Source organism: Polyodon spathula, chromosome 30, assembly GCF_017654505.1.
Source record: "Polyodon spathula isolate WHYD16114869_AA chromosome 30, ASM1765450v1, whole genome shotgun sequence".
NCBI lineage: Eukaryota > Metazoa > Chordata > Actinopteri > Acipenseriformes > Polyodontidae > Polyodon > Polyodon spathula.
The window spans coordinates 1,544,692-1,566,209 of NC_054563.1; the positions used below are offsets into that span (position 1 = coordinate 1,544,692).

Genomic DNA, 21,518 nt, shown 5'->3' on the forward strand with positions numbered 1-21,518 from the left:
ACAGTTATATGGTAAGCTTGCTGCTGTTTTTCTATAGTCCCTGATTTTACATTCCAACGCTACTAAGTACCAACTGGTACAGCTCACCTGTACTAAACTTCCATTTAGGGCAGAACTCATCAGCCTGGTACTTAACTACACCAATAATCCAACACTGGGTCCAACCAAAAATCTAGACAACAAATACTCACAGCAGTTCAAACAAAAGACTAGAGTATAAGAGAGTTCAAATCCACCCTTCTCTTGTATCACAGCAGTATCATTAAAAGCACAATTGTCTAGTCCAGTCTACAATCAACGACTTGAAAGATATAAAGAAAAAAGTTTGTTTTGTAATTGGCTTCCAGGTTTAACTGTACTCTTAACACATTTCTGTATGTTTAAACCTCCAAGGCTCAGCTCTCCATTCTTTGTTATGTAATGATGGTGGCAGAGCAAGGACTAAAGCAATGGTTTAGTTTTTTTTGGTTGACCTGTACATTGGACTGCATACCAGCAGATTGAAAAAAAAAAAACAAACAAACATTTAGCTGAGTTACTACAGCAATTCACACAAGATAAGGGCATTCTGAAACGGCTGCATTTAAAACTGGATGAAAAGAACCCAAAACTATTCTGAACTGTTGAGTGCATTCTGTTCTGAACTCTTGAGCTGCATTTACACAGCTGTGTGATTTCTTCTATATACATAGAGACACACACAAGTGTACAAATGTATTAGAACACCCCACTGCTTCTGTTTTGATGTATTGTGCATATGAAATCAAACTACTGGAACTGAATCTTGGAAAACTGTCAATAGGCAAATTAGTGATTGTCTCATTTAATTGGGGACTAATAGGCTAAGGCTAATAGGAAATTCATTTCAAACAGTAAGAGAAAAGGAACACATGCACAAATGGTCACATGCAGGAGATTTTTCAGAAGTTGTTTGAGATGCTCAATTAAAAGCACAAAGTGGTCTAACATTTTCACACAATAACCTAATAACTGACTGAAATGGGATATTCTCGCCCCTAGAGGTTTTCATGCAAAAGGATATAAATGACCAGTCTGGAGGTGTTCGGATACATTGGCCCCCACAGTACTTACCGGGCCGTCGGGCTCAGGCACTACTGGAAGAAACCTCATCGTAACGACCTCACCTCTTGAATTAATCACTATTTTGATAAGTAGGTGGGGATCTGTTCCGCTTGCGTCACCCAGATTTCCAGCTGATTAGCATTAATTACAGAATTTAAATGACATACTGAAAAACTGTGCCGTTAACAGTATATTTCTAAATGTAGCTTTGCCAACGAAAACCTGTCCGGGTCTGTGCAAGGTACACAAGACGGAGTACAGTACTCCACTACCTTCTGAATGGTAAAGTAAAAATAAAAAAAACAGGACGTGTGAGATTGTGTGTAATACATCTTCCAGCAACTGGCAGCTTGTAATCTAATCTCATCATAAACCCTGCTGGCACTCGATAGTAAAGGAAATGCAAATATAGGAGCATCTGTGATTTAATCCTTCCGCCTGCCAGCCATTGCAACACCCGGAGCTGGGAGCGTGGGAATTTTGGGATGGACTGGCTGGCTGTATAGGAATTTCTACAGGATCTTATTAGGTGTAGGTACTGGTACCCCCGGGTACACGCCTGCCGTACCCATGAAACCAAAACCTGATCCACACCTCGAACAGCCAACTACGAATGAATCGGGTCATGCACTGTACGCCATATCAGGCTGATTAAACAGTGATTAAACTAATAGAGCATTTGAACTGCAAATCCTAAAAACTGGAATACATCTCTAGGGTCCTTGTTCAAAAATAGAGGCCCTTCTTAATGTAAAAATAAAAAAATCTAGCGACAGAACAGTTTCCTCTAAAGCAAATGTCTGGGCTGAGCTAGAGCCTCAATTATTATTATTAGTTTAATGAATTGAGGATAGTCCTTTTTTTATGGATCGGTGATACAAATACTATGGACTCAATCTAAAAGTTACAGTGCTGGGGTCAACTGCAATTGCAATTGTGTGATTTGTAATTACTGTACTTGCAATGCAATTGTGTGATTTGTAATTACTGTACTTGCAATGCAATTGTGTGATTTGTAATTACTGTAATTGCAATGCAATTGTGTGATTTGTAATTACTGTAATTGCATTGTAATTGTGTGATTTGTAATTACTGTAATTGCATTGTAATTGTGTGATTTGTAATTACTGTAATTGCATTGTAATTGTGTGATTTGTAATTACTGTAATTGCATTGTAATTGTGTGATTTGTAATTACTGTAATTGCATTGTAATTGTGTGATTTGTAATTACTGTAATTGCAATGCAATTGTGTGATTTGTAATTACTGTAATTGCATTGTAATTGTGTGATTTGAATTACTGTAATTGCGTGATTCGTAATTAATTGCATTGTAATTGCGTGATTTGTAATTAATTGCATTGTAATTGTGTGATTCGTAATTCATTGCATTTTCAATGTAATTGAATACTGGCACGCCTGCAAAATATATTGTAATTGTAACTGTAATTATACCAAACCACTGACTACCCTTCAGTTATGCATTTCCTTGTCTTTGGATGATTCTTATATTTTCAAGCAGTTTTGGTGACCCTGTTTGTCTGTTTCTGTGTTTGTACCTGTGCTTATTTCTTTGGTTAATTAGAATAAACAGATCAACTATGTAAATGTATCCAGCTGTTTCTGTTACTTTAGTGCAAGAGTAATTAGAATTGTAATTACTGCAGCATCAATGTAACTAACTAATTGAACAAAACAGCATTGCCATTGCAATTGCAATTTCAGCATCAAGTCTTCTGCTTCATGGCCTGCTTAGTTTCCCTGTTCTCTGATGGAATTCAATCAAATCCATGTGTTTTCAATGATAGTGTTCTGGAATGTTAACACAGCAGGGAAGCACTTGTATTGTCCCAGGGGTGACTGAGTGCGACTGTGCTTGCACCATGGGAACAGGGAAACTCCACTGGGGGGGTGTCAAAGCGAGTGCTATTAAATCAAGCAGGTTTACCAGCCTCTCCACTTCTTGTTCTCGAAGGCGCTCATCCCGTTGTCTCTGGTGATAGTCCTGCAGCTCATGTTTACCGCTCAATGAGCTGATGCTGTTTTTCCGCTCCCTAAAGGGAGGAGCCTGCTGTGTGCTCAGCTTTACACTCTCCACGCTGGCCGTGTCGAAGCTGGGGCTGCTGGAGCCCTGAAAGCCATTGTGATGGAAGTCCATACTCGAGGAGCTGGAGGAGGAGGAGGTCAGGATCATTTTTCTGGCCACCCGTGGACTGGTCGGGACGCTGCACGGCATGCTGGAGTCGGAGGTCCTCTCGAGGGTGACCAGACTTCTCAACGTTCTCGAGGAGCCGCTGCTGGGGTAACGGAATACATCCCCCTCCACAGTCCCATTGTGAGAGAACTCACTGTCGTGGTTTCTAGACTGATTATCGAGGGACCTTCTTGGGGGCACGCTCAATGGAGCCAGCTGGCTCTCGGTTGACTTATAGAGTCGTGGAAGGGATCGGCTGTAGACACCCATGCTGGTGAGGGATCCCCCAGAATGCTTTCTTTGCCTGGGGCTGGCCTCAGGGCCGAGGTCTTTGCCAGTTCTGCTGGTCCTGCTCTGAAGCGTCTGGCTCTCCTGCATGTTCAACCTTCTGGCTAGTCGAGGGCTGGAAGGCATGCTGGCAGGTCCGGCATTCCCCCCAGGAGAGAGGGCATCTCCCGCAGAGCCTCCATTCCACATGGGAAGGAGGGAGCCTCCGGGCATCTTCCTTCCCTCCAGAATTCCTGAGAAGAAGACGTTCTCGTGAGACTTGTTTCGGGGGCTGTTTCTGGAGTAGGCCAGCAGATCCACAGCGCCGAGGGACAGCTCTCGCTCCCTGTAATGTACGTCTGCAACATCTGCCAGCGGCACGCCTCTCTGCCTCGGGGAGGGAGGCATGCTGCTGGAGAAGGGGGCGCTCAGTTTGATGGAGAGAGGGGGTTTGTCTGAACGCTGATTCCTGTCGGTGATGTGCTGTCGGACCGCGGCAGCTCGCCCCTGGTCTTGGTATTGACTGGATGAGGTGGACCCGTAGCGAAGGGGGCTGGTGGGGGGAGATTGCGACAGCGTGAAGTAGGAGGGAGAGTAATCCCCGCTGCTCTTCAAGCTGCTCTCCATGGCAAGCTTTCTCCTGTTCAGTGTGTCCATTATGTCCTGCAGTTCTTGGTGCGTCCTTGCAGTCCGCGCTGTCTTTGAACCGGACGTGTTCTGAGAGTGACTGTACTCATTTCCCAGCCTCATGAAATCTGCAAGAAGAAAAAAACACAACTGCCTATGTGAGCCTTTAAAAAGGTACATAAGAACATAAGAACATAAGAAAGTTTACAAACGAGAGGAGGTCATTCGGCCCATCTTGCTAGTTTGGTTGTTAGTAGCTTATTGATACCAAAATCTCATCAAGCAGCTTCTTGAAGGATCCCAGGGTGTCAGCTTCAACAACATTACTGGGGAGTTGATTCCAGACCCTCACAATTCTCTGTGTAAAAAAGTGCCTCCTATTTTCTGTTCTGAATGCCCTTTGTCTAAACTCCATTTGTGACCCCTGGCCCTTGTTTCTTTTTTCAGGCTGAAAAAGTCCCTTGGGTCGACACTGTCAATACCTTTTAGAATTTTGAATGCTTGAATTAGGTCGCCACGTAGTCTTCTTTGTTCAAGACTGAACAGATTCAATTCTTTTAGCCTGTCTGCATATGACATGCCTTTTAAGCCCGGAAAAATTCTGGTCACTCTTCTTTGCACTCTTTCTAGAGCAGCAATATCTTTTTTATAGCGAGGTGACCAGAACTGCACACAATATTCAAGATGAGGTCTTACTAGTGCATTGTACAGTTTTAACATTACTTCCCTTGAGTTAAATTCAACACTTTTCACAATGTATCCGAGCATCTTGTTAGCTTTTTTTATAGCTTCCCCACATTGTCTAGATGAAGACATTTCTGAGTCAACAAAAACTCCTAGGTCTTTTTCATAGATTCCTTCTCCAATTTCAGTATCTCCCATATGATATTTATAATGTACATTTTTATTTCCTGCGTGCAGTACCTTACACTTTTCTCTATTAAATGTCATTTGCCATGTGTCTGCCCAGTTCTGAATCTTGTCTAGATCATTTTGAATGACCTTTGCTGCTGCAACAGTGTTTGCCACTCCTCCTACTTTTGTGTCGTCTGCAAATTTAACAAGTTTGCTTACTATACCAGAATCTAAATCATTAATGTAGATTAGGAATAGCAGAGGACCAAATACTGATCCCTGTGGTACACCGCTGGTTACCACACTCCATTCTGAGGTTTTTCCTCTAATCAGTACTTTCTGTTTTCTACATGTTAACCACTCCCTAATCCCTGTGTGTCCCACAAGTACAATGATGCCAACTTTCATATTTTGCAATGAGGCACACAAAACGGGGTTTAAAATGTACCCACAGGTTGGATCTGGGTCATTCCTATATATATATATATATATATATATATATATATATATATATATATATATATATATATATATATATATATATTTTTTTTTTTTTTATCACATTGTTGGCCAAATGTATCCATAACTTAACACTTAACTCACAATACAACTAAAGGAACTCTCAGTAGACTGGGGTGTTAGTTTCCATTTAAATTTAACAAACATTGAAACTTTAGGATTAAACACTAAACCATTTCAAATGTTAACCTGTTGCATAGCAGTTTCACCCCTTCCAGGTTTTAATACAAGATTGATTCACCACAGTGAAAGGTAACAAGCTCAGGCATGGATCAAACTGCTATGCAATGGGAGTCTTATTTCCATCCATGAACTTATTATTAGATCTTTGTAACCAAATCAGAAAAGATACTAGAGTGTCACTACTTGTCTGCTGTGTTTACACTCTGAGAATCAGGAGTTCTGGTTTCGTTTCCAGCAGGATGAAGCCTCTCCCTGGGACATCCTGACAGTTTCCATAAGGCCAGACAAAGTCCCTGGCTTGGCCGCTCCACACCAGCTGGCCGAGGACCGAACGCCTGACCCACCCAGTTTCTTTATAGAGCAATCAAGGATGTGCACTCGCCTCTTCTGTTTTTTTTATGATTTTGCAAGTTCAGCTAAAATCGTGTTGCCAGTTTACACAACTGAAAAGGCTGCTAATTGAAAAGTAAATATATTGCACAATACAGAACTTGTAGTCCTTCAATGGTAAAATGTGTGCTGTCCAATACTGACTTTCTTGAAAATCACCAGCTGTTTTATTTTTTATTCTAATCATACTGAATCATCTTAATCTTCTAAACCACATGTTGTTTCCTACAGAATAAAATCCCCAGATTTCAAAAGAAAAAGCAGCTCAGAAATTAAATGGATTATACTGTATAAGCACTTGTTGTTCAGATAGCTTTCCCCTTACAAAGAAAACATCACAGCAGTATTATAAAAATGACATCTGCAATCAAAGCAATTACCCATTTCAGCGATAATCTCCAAGCCTTTTTTCACAATCCCTCCAGATTCAGCAGCAATGTGTGGATCTCTCCTCGACACCACTCTCTAGAGCAGCAATCAGACCAAAACTTCAGAAGACTCCCGCGTGTTCCGCTTCTGGAGCTTCAGAACTCTCCTGAGTGTTCCGCTTCTCACACACACACCTTGCTATGAGCAGGTACTGTGCAACACTAGCCAGGATTACTCAGACTGACGAGTCCCAGGGCAGACGAACAAACAGCTCTTACAATACAGGGCCCTGCTGCAGTCTCTCTGACTAATCTGTGCGAAACCCACCTGCAAACCACATGCACAAGTCAGCCCCTCCTTGTGGACAGTTTAATTATCACCTTGTGCGGCTCATTTGAATTGATCTAGGAGTACTGCTGTGTCCTGAAGGTCTTAAAAATGAAAAGCAGCAGAGGGAGTTAACACATGTAACATTGCTGTATGGTGTGTACGGGATAGGAGCAGCCTCCCACAGCGCTCTTCTGTATCGGATAGGAGCAGCCTCCCACAGTGCTCTTCTGTATCGGATAGGAGCAGCCTCCCACAGCGCTCTTCTGTATCGGATAGGAGCAGCCTCACACAGCACTCTTCTGTATCGGATAGGAGCAGCCTCCCACAGTGCTCTTCTGTATCGGATAGGAGCAGCCTCCCACAGTGCTCTTCTGTATCGGATAGGAGCAGCCTCCCACAGCGCTCTTCTGTACGGGATAGGAGCAGCCTCACACAGCGCTCTTCTGTATCGGATAGGAGCAGCCTCCCACAGCGCTCTTCTGTACGGGATAGGAGCAGCCTCACACAGCGCTCTTCTGTATCGGATAGGAGCAGCCTCCCACAGCGCTCTTCTGTACGGGATAGGAGCAGCCTCACACAGCGCTCTTCTGTATCGGATAGGAGCAGCCTCCCACAGCGCTCTTCTGTATCGGATAGGAGCAGCCAGCGCTCTTCTGTATGGGATAGGAGCAGCCTCACACAGCGCTCTTCTGTATCGGATAGGAGCAGCCTCACACAGCGCTCTTCTGTATCGGATAGGAGCAGCCTCACACAGCGCTCTTCTGTATCGGATAGGAGCAGCCTCACACAGCGCTCTTCTGTATCGGATAGGAGCAGCCTCACACAGCGCTCTTCTGTACGGGATAGGAGCAGCCTCACACAGCGCTCTTCTGTATCGGATAGGAGCAGCCTCACACAGCACTCTTCTGTATCGGATAGGAGCAGCCTCACACAGCACTCTTCTGTATGGGACGGTTCAGTGCAGAGTCACACATCATGCAATGCCTCTTACTCCACATTCCTTTCTCTTGTGTAAGGTTTTCCAGCACAGCGGTTCGGTATTCAAATGCGTGGTTCAGTGTTTGAGTCTGTCAACACTGCACAGCATCATTCCAAAGAAGAGAAACATTATTATTATTTACCAAACACACACAAACTGGGGAAAAGAAAAACCCACAGAAACTAAACCAATCACTTCATTGGAACTATGACTGTTCTTGTGAGTAGAGACCATTCTTTTCCTATTAATGTACACAGTAGGGCTGTGCTGATACTCGTAACTGCCTTTAAAAATATTTATTGGCAAGTATTAAATAAACCATTCATGAATGTGTTGATTTCATAATAGGAGAATGTGTCCTTCCCTCACCTTTACAACTGAATACCAATCAATGGCAATTAACTTCCACTGCCCCTCCCTTAACTTTTAACAGCTTAATGGAGACCCAGGCATGAAAATAAGACTGTCATTGTCAATGCTCAGTTATCTCAACATACAAATATTGATAAACACAAAATGTTGTTACAATGTGTAATTTCCAAAACAACAGGAACACACTGTCTGTCTCTTTCTGGTCTCATTTTGATCTTGTTGGGAATTTGCTGCATCTTGTTTGAGGTCATAATGAATCAATCAGGTTAAACAGAAACTGAATTTAATGTTATGTGCTTGTCAACGGAAAAAAAGTTGCTATTTTAATATTTAACAAGGTACAGTGCAGAGCACTGGCAATCTTTTTTCCAGCCAGTCAAAAGGTTAAAGCTCACAGCAAAACCTGGAATGGATTAAGCTGCTATGCAACATGAGTCTTGTTCTGATCCCTGAATATGAAACCAGGATCTCCTGTCTGGCAGTTTTCAGCTCTGGCCAGCAGCCACCATACCGCATTCCCTTTTATGGAATGAGTCCTTGAAAGCAGAAAACACTATGCGGTAACACAATGTTGCACAACCTTCCTCTGAAAGCTCAAACATGTGCAAACACAGCTTTATTAAACCCCTGAACCTCCAGAGACTAATCATGCAGAGTTTCAGTTAAGGGTTCAGCTGGATGCTGACACAAGGTTGGAAAAAAATATGCCCAGTGTAAATAGCCGGACTGCTGGATCTTTAGTTTAACATTTTCAGGTCTCTTAAGATTTGAGATTGTTTAAGTGAAGCACATTTCTGAGCAGTATAATCTAGAGACTGTGACAGGCTAAGTGACCTTTATGATCAGCGTTGCACTGCTGGGTTGAGAGTAAAACTATTACCTTGGGTGTACGGCATTAACCCCTTAACATCCAGTCAGTGTCGAGGGTCATTCTTTGAGGAGTCAAGCCACGGCAATGCAAATGTAAATCTGCAGAGCGAGGGTTTAAAAGAAAGATATTGCCGTTTTGCATTCTGTTTTGCTGTTTTTAACCCATTAAGTACCAAATGGTTTTTTTTCTTTTAAATTTGATACATTCTAAATCAGTATTTCATCACAGAACATTTTTTGAATCCTTCATTTTGGCTACAAACTGCTGCGCCCTGTTTTGAGCACAGTCCAGTTTGACAAGCCCGTAATCAGAGAAGCGAAGTCTCACAGCTATGAAGCTCAACACAGAAAAATTGAGCTTGATCATCACTGTGGGGAGGAAAACTCCACAAAATGTATCATAACAGCATCTGGAGGGTTAAATTAGCAGAATTAACAGTTACATTTAGATTTTTGCGGTTAACAAAATTAGAGTAAGTTATCATAACAATATAGTTAGAGAATTAAAAATAACAGGTAGATGCCAGTTTAAAATGCTCCAAAACTTAAAAAGTAGCCTGTCCTCAAACGAGGACAATGGCACTAATGGGTTAATGGGGCAGTAGGGGACAGGGGGACACACTGGAGGTGATGAAAAGGTTAAAGATCCCTGAGACACTAAGAATTTTCAGATGCTGTGGTGCCCCTTTTATGCAAACAGCATTGTCTTTTGAAGCTGGCAGATGATGATTAGGTTAAAAACCTATGACCGTCTTCAGTTCTGGAAATGTCTCTGCTGGCATTGCTAATAAACAGGGAGCCTCCTATCCTGGGATTGGGAGACCTGCATACCTGGGCTCGGGCTGAGGGGGGACACCTGGCTTCTATGTGGCAGCATGCTCTTCATTCGACTGGCCTCCTCGGGATGGTTGAAACGGAAGAAGTACGATTTACCCAGACAGAGAGTGTAACCTGGGAGGCAATGAGAAACACATGTCAGAACAGACAGGGTGCACAGAAACACATTGCAAGTCATGTCCCCATTGGAACTCTTTATATTGTGTATGACCAGACACAGCAAAGAGTGCACGATAAATACACACTCAACTTCATTAGAGGTAGACACCAAACACTTCTAAACACACAACCAATGTTTCAGCATGCGCATCTGAGACCACTGCTGGGAACACTGCTCCAACAAGAGAGAATTCAGCACGGCCATCCAAGAACACTGCTCTAACAAGACAGAATTCAGCACGGCCATCCGAAAACACTGCTCCAACAAGACAGGAGGGAATTCAGCACGGCCATCCGAAAACACTGCTCCAACAAAACAGGACGGAATTCAGCACGGCCATCCGAAAACACTGCTCCAACAAGACAGGAGGGAATTCAGCACGGCCATCCGAAAACACTGCTCCAACCAAAGAGAATTCAGCACGGCCATCCAAGAACACTGCTCCAACAAGACAGAATTCAGCACGGCCATCCAAGAACACTGCTCCAACAAGACAGGAGGGAATTCAGCACGGCCAACCGAGAACACTGCTCCAACCAGACAGAATTCAGCACAGCCATCCGAGAACAAGACAGGAGGGAATTCTCCAGCACTGTAAACAAGTGCCAATGAGGAAGGAGGTACAAAATCATTCAGGCTAAACAAAGATTCTTCATTTTTTCAAAAATCTAAAGTATTTCCCAAGGGAGACCTGATCAAGACAGAAGCAAAACAAAGTATATAATACTGGGATGGAAATAAGACTAAAAAATAAGGTTTTACTACCAGCTTGACTAATCACCATAAATTAAACTCTAGTAAAACCAGGAATGGACTGAATGTATATGCAATGGGAGTCTTATTAAAAAACAGAACTGTGGAATGGCATTGGTAACATTGCATTAGGTCTCTTGTCCCATCCTCCAGCAATGCTAAACAACCTCCCAATCAGTCATGCATATGGCTGCTAAACCAGCCCTCCTACCCCTTTGAATAGAGCACCTAATCTCCCCTTCTACTCTCTTCTCTAATGCAAGCATTTCTTTTCTGAGGCTGAAGTATTTTAACGCCACTTAAACACATTACAACACAACTGCACTGTGTTCTCTTTAGACCCAGACTGGATCATGGCACATTAAACACACACAATGGCCTCTGGACACAAGCAGCTCCCTCGTGTCTTTCTCTTTTGTTCCTTTCGCACCCTTTTAGAAAATAAAATAAAAAGTCTTGCAGATGCCAAGACACACCCATATTTGACAGAGTTTTGTGTGCGTGTTTTTTTTGCTTTGAGCAATCCTACATCCAGTACAGGTGATTTCCAGGGAAACAGATGTTCCCCTCATGCACACTTCTCATAGAGGATCCTGTTTAGCATCAGTAGATAGAATGACTTCTGCTGTTAGACAGCTTGCTGCACACAGATTCCCAGCACCTCTCCAGATCGATCTCAATGCAAAGTGCACGCTTCAAATGTGCCAATGTATAAAAATAATCACATTGAAAACTTAAAACAATCCTCCCTGGAATATCTTCAGCATTACTCTCCCACCCACCAGGGTACAGCAGAGACAAAGAAAATCCTTGCTGTGAACCCAGTCCATTGAAACCAGCACAATGAATGGATGAATGAATGAACCCAAGAAGGCAGGATGCATCTCTCTTCAGGGACTTACAGTTTGGGATCAATGGTACAAATAACCCAACCGAATTAACAAGACTGCAGCACTAAAGGGCTCTGCTGTACGGTCTCCTCTGCAGGGTTAACAAACGGCTTGTTAATGTTCTGACTCTATAAAAAAAAGATATCAAACCAATGTCTATTAGAATCGCTTCAAACTGAAAATTACATATAACACTTTTTGTGTGACACAATGACAATTAGCAGTCACAATGTCCAGATTGTATACACATTGTTGCAGTATAGGTTGCATTACATCCTCATCTAAAGCTCCTTGCAGTATCCTTCAAGTATGGGGATACACAGACGCTGCTGTTTAATGTGATGGACTCTTGCTGCGATTGTTTTAGTGCCCTGGCAGTGTGTCCACCTCACGGGCCACAGTGTTCCCATGAATGGGAAGCATGTTCTAAACCAACAAGTATTTCACCTTATCTCATCCTGCAGCGCCTTGCAGCCCTTTCTCTGCTATTGCTCCTTCTCTGATGCCACAGACTCAGTGTTTCCCTTTCTTACATTATCGCTCCTTCTGAGAGGGAACACCACCAAGAGAACTTCCCTCCTCTAATCTCGAGGCTCAGGAAACACACGGCTGAACTTCAAAACCCTAAAGGCATGGAAATAAGACTCCTGTTGCACAGCAGTTTCACCCATTCCAGGATTTACTAGGAGCTTGATTAGCCACACGGTGTAGGGAACGAGCTCAGGTGAGTCATGTTAAGCTCATATTAAAACCAGGAACTGATCAAACTGAAAAACAAATACCTAGCGTATTATGATATTATGCCAAGAAAGCTTTGAAAGCAGCCTGTTCTCAAAGCAGCACACACAGTGCTAGTTGGAATTCACAGTTTCATAGTTTTAAAGCTGCGGACTCACTTCACGCTTTTTTTTTTTTTTAAAGCATCAAGCTGCAGGGGACCTGTTGGGAGAGCAACAATAAACCCCCCAGAACAAGGAGCCCATTGTTCAGGTCGATGTGACTGCACTCCCCTCGCAATGATACTGTACCTCCCACACCCACCAGCACAACTCTGGGCTCCTGGAGTGAATCTCTGCTGTTGTTCAAGCCCCCTGTTTGGGGCCAGTTGGTTTTAACACTCCAGATTTAATATGAGATTAATCACATTACCATGTAATAAATCGATGCATTGAGAACATTTAATACGGATGGAAATAAGGCTCCCATTGAACAGCAATTTGATCCATTCCTGGTTTTAGTAGGAGTTTCATAAGACAGACCTGAGCTTGTTACCTATACATTGCAGCCAATCAAGCTCATATTAAAACCTGCAATGGGTAAAACAACTATAGAATAAGAATCACATTTCAATCCCTGCTTTACTGTTCAAAAGCAGAGCCTTCAAATGCAATTAAAGACATGCCTGTGCCAGTAATATAATTACATGTTAGGCGTGAGCTTCCAAATTGGGCACTAGGGCAATAAAAATAATACAAATAAATAAATAAAAAAATCGATCAATACATGTTTAATAGAGGCTTGAAAAATAAAAAAAAAACACAATCAAAAAACTGGATTAATGAATCTCTAGAAATGAAGCACGAATGAACATGTGCAGTGCATGTTCCGTTCAGAAGATTGCTCAGAATGCCTCGGCTACGTCTACAATTACTCGCTGCACTATTTCTTTATCCTGAACACCAAAGAACAGTCCACAAGCCTAATGTGCTTGTTCTACCCCATACTGGAACGAAATCAAAGCCTGGATTTGTGGTTTATTATATACAGTGATTGCAATTAAATCTACAGTGCCGTCATCCGTGTGGCTGCAGCGTACTCCCAAGAGCTGCCTCTCATTAGGGTTGTATTAATAAAGCTGGAGAGCAGGGCTGGGACTGAACTGCATTTTGGCAGCACAGCTTGTCAGCTCATCAAGCAGTTTCTAAACGATGACATCAGCGGAATCCTACAAAGCCCCCCAATGGAAGCTGTTAATCTGAAACACCCCGATGCTTTCAACTGGATATGAACCAGCTCTGACTCCGAGTGGGCAGTGAGGGTAAGGTAGTATCAATTTCAGTGGCAAACACTTGAGAGAACAGAACACAGGAAAGATTGGGTTCCTCACGGATTGTGTTCCTTTGTCAAACCATTTGTTGCATCGTAAAACAGACCTGTACAGTAAATTGATACCGTGAGCAGTTTTGTTTTTTTGAAAATGTAATAAAACTGCACAGGGATAACACGATAAAGGTTTGCATGCACTAGTAAACTGTACTGCAAAGTGTTTGAAACAACATGCAGAAACAGACTAGAGGAGGCGATTGCAGGCTCCCCATCTGGAACGCACTCAGGAGGTGTCAGTTTCACAAGGCTCGGTGCGCAATGCTAGATGTGCATACGACTTCAAAAGGTGCAATTTCAGTGTTAGGTCAGTCAAGGAATGCAACGTGTGTGCCTGTGGTGTCTGACCTGTAGCTTGAAAGCTGCAAGCCCGTACGGGGTTAGTCCTCAAACTAACGAATCACACAGTCGTTGGGCTGTTGTCCTGCTATCAACATAGATGAGCTGTGTCCAAAAACAATCTTATCGTTACTGTTATAAATATATTCACTTTTTCAGCATATTTACAGAAAGACTAGACTACACAACACAATTCTATTGAAGTATGTCAAAAGGTTGTTTAGTTAACCAGACCACTTTTTTTTTTTTTACTTTTAGTTGTTCGATGTTAATTTGGATTTTGCAGGATAAAAACATGACGTGACAGTCAGCATTGTGCTTCTAAAACAGTGAAAGCGAGGCAGTCATTTTCAGTCTTGCAATGCATCCTTGTCACTTTCTCGGTGTGTGGGTTAATTATCCATAAAGCTTCCACCCCTATTAGTCTGATTACCAGTATATTAAATAGATTTATGAAAAATAAGGATGTACACCTATGCCACCTGCTGGACATTCGATGCCTAATCAGTAAATGAAGTTATTGAAAAATATCCAAAGAAAACACTGTCATCCAATGATCTCTAATAATTTCACAAATCAGGTTTGGAAAATATTAAATAAAATAAAAACACTAACAAGCACATCTTAAAATGGTGCAGGTAGAGACATATAAACTCATTCTTATAAAACATTTTAAATGAAGAAACACGAAATCTGTCTGAATGTTACATTTAAACTGGAGGTGTCCTCCCCCGTTTGACAGAGTTTTGTCTATGCTTGAGTAGGAAATACTAAAATTAAAAACAGACTTGTCTAAACGTTAAACAGGAGGCTGAACATCTGCAGTAGAACTGTGTACACATTCCCTCATCACTATTGAACTGGCCGAGGGGGTGCGGGTATGGGGCTGTATAAAAAGGATCACTTTGAAGAGATGCTGTAGACACTGGAAAATAAATGCCAAAACATCAGCACAGTTCTATAAACTGAAGTCACAGCCGGGGTAATGATTCACAGACACATTCCGCATGTAGCGCTGGCACCAGGGACAGGAAAGAAACCGAAGCAGTGCTTTTACTGCGTCTATACGCGCTTACGTTTTTAAAAGGGAAGTTGCATTTCAAAAGCATTTGTTTGTCAAATTTGTCAACGGGGATGTTGTCTATTATAAAACGCAGCCAGGTTACCTCGGCCAGAACGTAACCTTTTCTGACACTATGGACGCTGTCTGCAGTAACTGCCCATTTCGACACGCCAGTCCATGTTTTGTTTCTCAGAAAGCTCTTCCACGCAATGGGGTTATCTAAAGAATTAAAAGTCAAGCAGTTTGTGTAACTACATGACAGAAATCTGTTTCAACACTGCTGTTTACAGCGGCCAGACGATATACGCGTGTGTGTGTATCAGCAGTTATCACAAAAAAAACCAAAAAACGTCCTAACCTGGAATACATGGGAATGCGTTAGCTACATCTTACAGACTACAAACCTTTTCAAAAACAACAGATATGTTTGTTTGTTTGTTTGTTTGTTTTGGGGGGGGGGGGGGGGGGGGGGGGGGGGGGGTCCTACGGCTACTAATTCAGCTTTAGCTCTGCAGTCTGCACCCAAACACAGCGCGCCGCTGGCTCATGATCAATGGCTCCTCTCCTCTCTCAAAAGGAGCCCTGGGGTGAATCGCCTGAGGGAAGTTCAGTTAGTCGCACTTCATTAAAGAGTGGCCACCCTTGTGTCTGTCTGTGAACTACAATAAACCCCGCTGAACATCAATATGAGAAAACACGATACTAGATTATTATTCCCGGACAGCTCGCTATTCAGACCAGTCTGCGCGCTGCCCTTTCAATTTGAAATCAGTCCGATCCTCCCCCCTCCACTTTGTATAGAAACAACTCACCGTTGAATCTATCTGGTGGATTAATGTAGCAACTTACCCTCGCCCAAACTCAACATGTTTCTTCACTCTTCTGTACCTAACCCATACTAATCATTCATAAATCAACACATTTATAAATAAACGCATTTATGTATTAAACAAACGAACGGGATGTGTTTTTAAATCTATTATACACATAGCACACATTCTTAAATGATAACTTTTAAGAGACAAAATCTTACGAGAAAAAAAAAAAAAAAGGTTATTTCATTGTGGTCATTAAATTCCCTAGTCCTCAGTGGAATGGATACTCTAAGCATGTAAAAAGTATTTGTGTTTATACCGGCAAATATAAATAAGTAATAAATAATAAATCATTCACCAGACGCCCTTGCAATAAATATAATTTTAAGAAATGTTTGTAAACTGAAAGACAAAGTGAGAATTATACTTATTACGCGTTTTATTTCGTTTGTTTTTTGTACTATGCCTGCCTAAAAAAGTAAGATTGTAAAAGATGCGCTAATTAAACCAATACATGTAGCATATACTCTTACTAGCAGTACTACAAAACGTGATCTACCTATAAACACTACATCATTATAAATATCTGCCATAGCAAAATGATACTTCAGTTTTCCAGTCAGTTACGGAACGCATCTTGGAAACCCTGCCTCTGTACTTTACCTTTGTTTCAATAGGACACGGGCCAGCCCTACTGTAACAGTTACAATGAAAAAGTGGATCTCACTTAAACTTCGCTCGAATCGTGGTCGCTTTTTTAAAAAACACTGACCTTTTTCTTGTATCCCATTCAGAAAGCTCGTTGAAGAAAAAGCACTCTCCGGTTAGGACATTTGCATGATAAAACCCCCCTCCTGTTATCTTCTGAGTTTCCCAAAACTAGCAAAAAAAAAAAAAATCTCAAAGTTGTCTCCATTCTTCGGGCAGAACGCACTATTACACCGCAAAAAGGGGGTGAGCCAACAGAACAATGAAACATCAACTGAACTTTATTAACATTTAAATGCACGTTAAACAAGAAAAATATGTGACTTAATATTTCAACCAAAATTCACTGCAAATAGTGTGCATAGCTGTTAAAAAAATATAAAGCTTATAAATGACCTAATAGCAATGACTGCCCACACCCCTATTTGTATTAGCGCAATTACAATCGATTTAAAGACGCAGTGCAGATTTTTTTTAATTGGCACTGCCTTTGCGTATCGACTGCTCAGTATAACGGTACAGTAACAGTAAGTGGAAACCAGGGGGAAAAAAACAAGGGGTTTTAGCTGGTATGAGTTTTGTGTTTATTGTTTATCAGTAAGGGATTAAAATTCAGTCTGTCAAGCGGGAACACGGAAAGGGTATAACGACCAACTGCTACGTAGACAAGATAAAAAGTGGCTTAAGTTCTAAGGGCCATATTTTCAAAGAGTTTACTCCAACCTCTAATTAACGACTGTTTTTTGAAAGATGAAAATCCAACAGCAATGTAGAAAAGTGAAGAAAAAAAACTGGAGAGTGTTTAAAAGACCCCCCGTTGCATTACCTACATGTTTCACACTAGTTTTGGTTAAAGGTTGGAGTAAAATGCAGCCCAGCCTCTGGGCTGTATTCACAAAGCTATAGCTTCCGAGTTCAATTTTTTCAAAGTTTATTTGTTAACTAATAATAATAATAATAATAATAATAATAATAATAATAATAAAAAAAATAATAAAAACATTGCTTACTTAACTCATACATTAAAGGGTTATGTACAGAGCCCTGTGTCTCTTAATGCAGCTTTATGGGGCTGAATCAAAGAAATAAACATAATTGCAGGGTATTGATAGAGCAAGAAAAAAACAGTCCTGAACAAAGACTCATTAAACAGCAAGCAGCTTCAAGTCCTTTCATTCATGTTTGTATATATCCCTCTCACTATGTGAAGGTGTTTGCTGTGATTCTGAGTGGTTCTGGGTTCTGTTGTATACTCCTTCACTGTGTGATGGTGTTTGCAGTGGTTCTGAGTGGTTCTGGGTTCTGTTGTATACCCCCTTACTGTTTCATGGTGTTTGCAGTGGTTCTGAGTGGTTCTGGGTTCTGTTGTATACCCCCTTACTGTTTCATGGTGTTTGCAGTGGTTCTGAGTGGTTCTGGGTTCTGTTGTATACCCCCTTACTGTTTCATGGTGTTTGCAGTGGTTCTGTGTGGTTCTGGGTTCTGTTGTATACCCCCTTACTGTTTCATGGTGTTTGCAGTGGTTCTGAGTGGTTCTGGGTTCTGTTGTATACCCCCTTACTGTTTCATGGTGTTTGCAGTGGTTCTGAGTGGTTCTGGGTTCTGTTGTATACCCCCTTACTGTTTCATGGTGTTTGCAGTGGTTCTGAGTGGTTCTGGGTTCTGTTGTATACCCCCTTACTGTTTCATGGTGTTTGCAGTGGTTCTGAGTGGTTCTGGGTTCTGTTGTATACCCCCTTACTGTTTCATGGTGTTTGCAGTGGTTCTGAGTGGTTCTGGGTTCTGTTGTATACCCCCTTACTGTTTCATGGTGTTTGCAGTGGTTCTGAGTGGTTCTGGGTTCTGTTGTATACCCCCTTACTGTTTCATGGTGTTTGCAGTGGTTCTGTGTGGTTCTGGGTTCTGTTGTATACCCCCTTACTGTTTCATGGTGTTTGCAGTGGTTCTGAGTGGTTCTGGGTTCTGTTGTATACCCCCTTACTGTTTCATGGTGTTTGCAGTGGTTCTGAGTGGTTCTGGGTTCTGTTGTATACCCCCTTACTGTTTCATGGTGTTTGCAGTGGTTCTGAGTGGTTCTGGGTTCTGTTGTATACCCCCTTACTGTTTCATGGTGTTTGCAGTGGTTCTGAGTGGTTCTGGGTTCTGTTGTATACCCCCTTACTGTTTCATGGTGTTTGCAGTGGTTCTGAGTGGTTCTGGGTTCTGTTGTATACCCCCTTACTGTTTCATGGTGTTTGCAGTGGTTCTGAGTGGTTCTGGGTTCTGTTGTATACCCCCTTACTGTTTCATGGTGTTTGCAGTGGTTCTGAGTGGTTCTGGGTTCTGTTGTATACCCCCTTACTGTTTCATGGTGTTTGCAGTGGTTCTGAGTGGTTCTGGGTTCTGTTGTATACCCCCTTACTGTTTCATGGTGTTTGCAGTGGTTCTGAGTGGTTCTGGGTTCTGTTGTATACCCCCTTACTGTTTCATGGTGTTTGCAGTGGTTCTGAGTGGTTCTGGGTTCTGTTGTATACCCCCTTACTGTTTCATGGTGTTTGCAGTGGTTCTGGGTTCTGTTGTATACCCCCTTACTGTTTCATGGTGTTTGCAGTGGTTCTGGGTTCTGTTGTATACCCCCTTACTGTTTCATGGTGTTTGCAGTGGTTCTGGGTGGTTCTGGGTTCTGTTGTATACCCCCTTACTGTTTCATGGTGTTTGCAGTGGTTCTGGGTGGTTCTGGGTTCTGTTGTATACCCCCTTACTGTTTCATGGTGTTTGCAGTGGTTCTGTGTGGTTCTGGGTTCTGTTGTATACCCCCTTACTGTTTCATGGTGTTTGCAGTGGTTCTGTGTGGTTCTGGGTTCTGTTGTATACCCCCTTACTGTTTCATGGTGTTTGCAGTGGTTCTGGGTGGTTCTGGGTTCTGTTGTATACCCCCTTACTGTTTCATGGTGTTTGCAGTGGTTCTGAGTGGTTCTGGGTTCTGTTGTATACCCCCTTACTGTTTCATGGTGTTTGCAGTGGTTCTGAGCGGTTTTGGGTCCTGTTGCTCCCATATTGAGTTATTACCCTCTTTATCTAAATCCACCTTTACCTGGCTTGCAGCTCGTCTGCGCCGGGCACTGAACAGCAGTCCACATTCCATTCATATCATGAGACAATGTGACCTTTCAACTCTCCAGCCCCACCTACTGTATCAGAGTGGAACCCCAATGAAAGTGCACAGCAGAGCGATTCTGCTCCTCATGCAGTATATAATAAAATAAAGCTTCCTGTATATCTGACATGCACACCCACACGAAGGCTCACTGCATAATTCATTACCAAGTGAGTGTTGAATAATGAATCTCTTTATTCCAGGGAATCTAGTCACAGTACACCCACTTACACTGGCGACTGAAGCAGTTTGTACAGTTCCCTCATTCACTTAATTATTTCCAGACCACCGCATGAAATTAACTTTATATTCACTGCCACAGATACAAGACTGTGTATACTGCAGTTTTTCGCCCTTTCAAACATTTCCATTAATTTTGTTTACTATAGAGCCGTAGGCCGATAGAATACTGCAACCTCTTTCTGAGCCCATTCTTTGAACACACTGTCTCACAATTCCTCACAATAACAGAAACTCTTACAAGATGCTTCCAAAACTGAGATGATGTAATATATTCAATGACAAATGACTTTAGAGAGGTGGAGGGGGTGCACCTTGTGTGAGCTGTGTAGGCTTAGTCACTGGCGCCCCATCCAGCATGCACAGGTTCCCACAGGGGTCCAGTGTGATCACTCCGCCCCTGTTCTCAATGAAGCAGTGCTCTGCCTCGATGCCAGGGCCCTCTATAGTGATATCCTGAGGAGTGGGGGCATCCTCCCGCCCAATTGTTGTTTTACCTGAAAGACAGCAGTAGCAGGCAGAGTGAGACGGGCCTCCTGTAGAAGCTAGGATACATCTTTACACATGGAGGGGGGCAGAATGGGTTACATAGCCATCACGGAGATCTTTAAAGATGATACCGTTTTGAGACCTTCCAGTTGCTAGGAACCGAATGGTGCATTTCTTCATTTACTCCTTGTGATTTTGCCAAGTGGAAACATTTTGCTATGGTGCAAATAGCATGAGAAAGGGGCTTAATGATGTTGTTACTGTTTCCATTCCTGAGCAGCCTCATTAGCAGTACAGATACACCCTACAGAAATACAAAAACAAACAAAACAAACAGCCGCTCCATGGGAGCTGTGGCTGGTGGACTCGCACGGCACGTCTATATAACAACTACACTTACGGTAAAGGCTCATTAGCAGGGCAAGCAAACATGTAAAGCAGGACAAATTACATTTCACTGGGAAGAAAATACCCCAAGTAGATTCTGGATGCAAGAGCGGAATGATAAAGAAAATTAGACTGAAAAAAAGGATATACAATACCCTCCTTCTCTTGATTCTAAATAATACTATTAAAATATTCTACACAAACTTGTGCTGCAAGAATCATGTATGATCTCTATAACAAGCAATCATTTTTTCTTCTAGCAGCTGCAGCAGCTTGCCTATACAGCCACCAGAGTGCTACAGTGGAGCGTCAGATTGCAGACTGCAGTAACTAGGCTCCAGTTGATTAAACTGCAGTGCAAACTGAACGCGGCATTGAGAAAACCCTTCACAGTGGTTTATAGGGAGACATATTAGACAAGAGGCTGTCATGACCAATCCACAGATTCCCGATTGGTGGATGTTGTGCGGTCGCTTCCAAGTTTCAGGTCAATTCCACAGCAAGCAGCCTTAGAGATGCAACCAATACACACAGCATCACCTGCACACACTAGACTGCTG

The 21,518-nt window shown here is 42.4% G+C and overlaps 1 protein-coding gene across 8 annotated transcripts in view; it reads right to left on the reverse strand.

Moving 5' to 3' along the window:
* phldb2b (pleckstrin homology-like domain, family B, member 2b) overlaps nt 1-20,534 on the reverse strand; it is a 52,431-nt gene extending 31,897 nt beyond the window's left edge. For 5 of the 8 annotated variants that reach the window (XM_041233213.1, XM_041233219.1, XM_041233214.1 and 2 more), the window contains exons 1-3: nt 20,397-20,534; nt 9,870-9,989; nt 3,032-4,299 (exon numbers count right to left, since the gene is read on the reverse strand). In XM_041233213.1, coding sequence (XP_041089147.1) covers nt 3,032-4,299; nt 9,870-9,989; nt 20,397-20,442 — 1,434 coding nt within the window. In that variant the 5' untranslated portion in view covers nt 20,443-20,534. Of the gene's footprint in view, nt 1-3,031; nt 4,300-6,498; nt 7,442-9,048; nt 9,138-9,869; nt 9,992-16,771; nt 16,890-20,396 lie in introns of those variants that run through there. The other 3 variants (XM_041233211.1, XM_041233217.1, XM_041233218.1) reach the window with 3 other exon arrangements.
* Between the last annotated feature and the right edge of the window lie 984 nt (nt 20,535-21,518).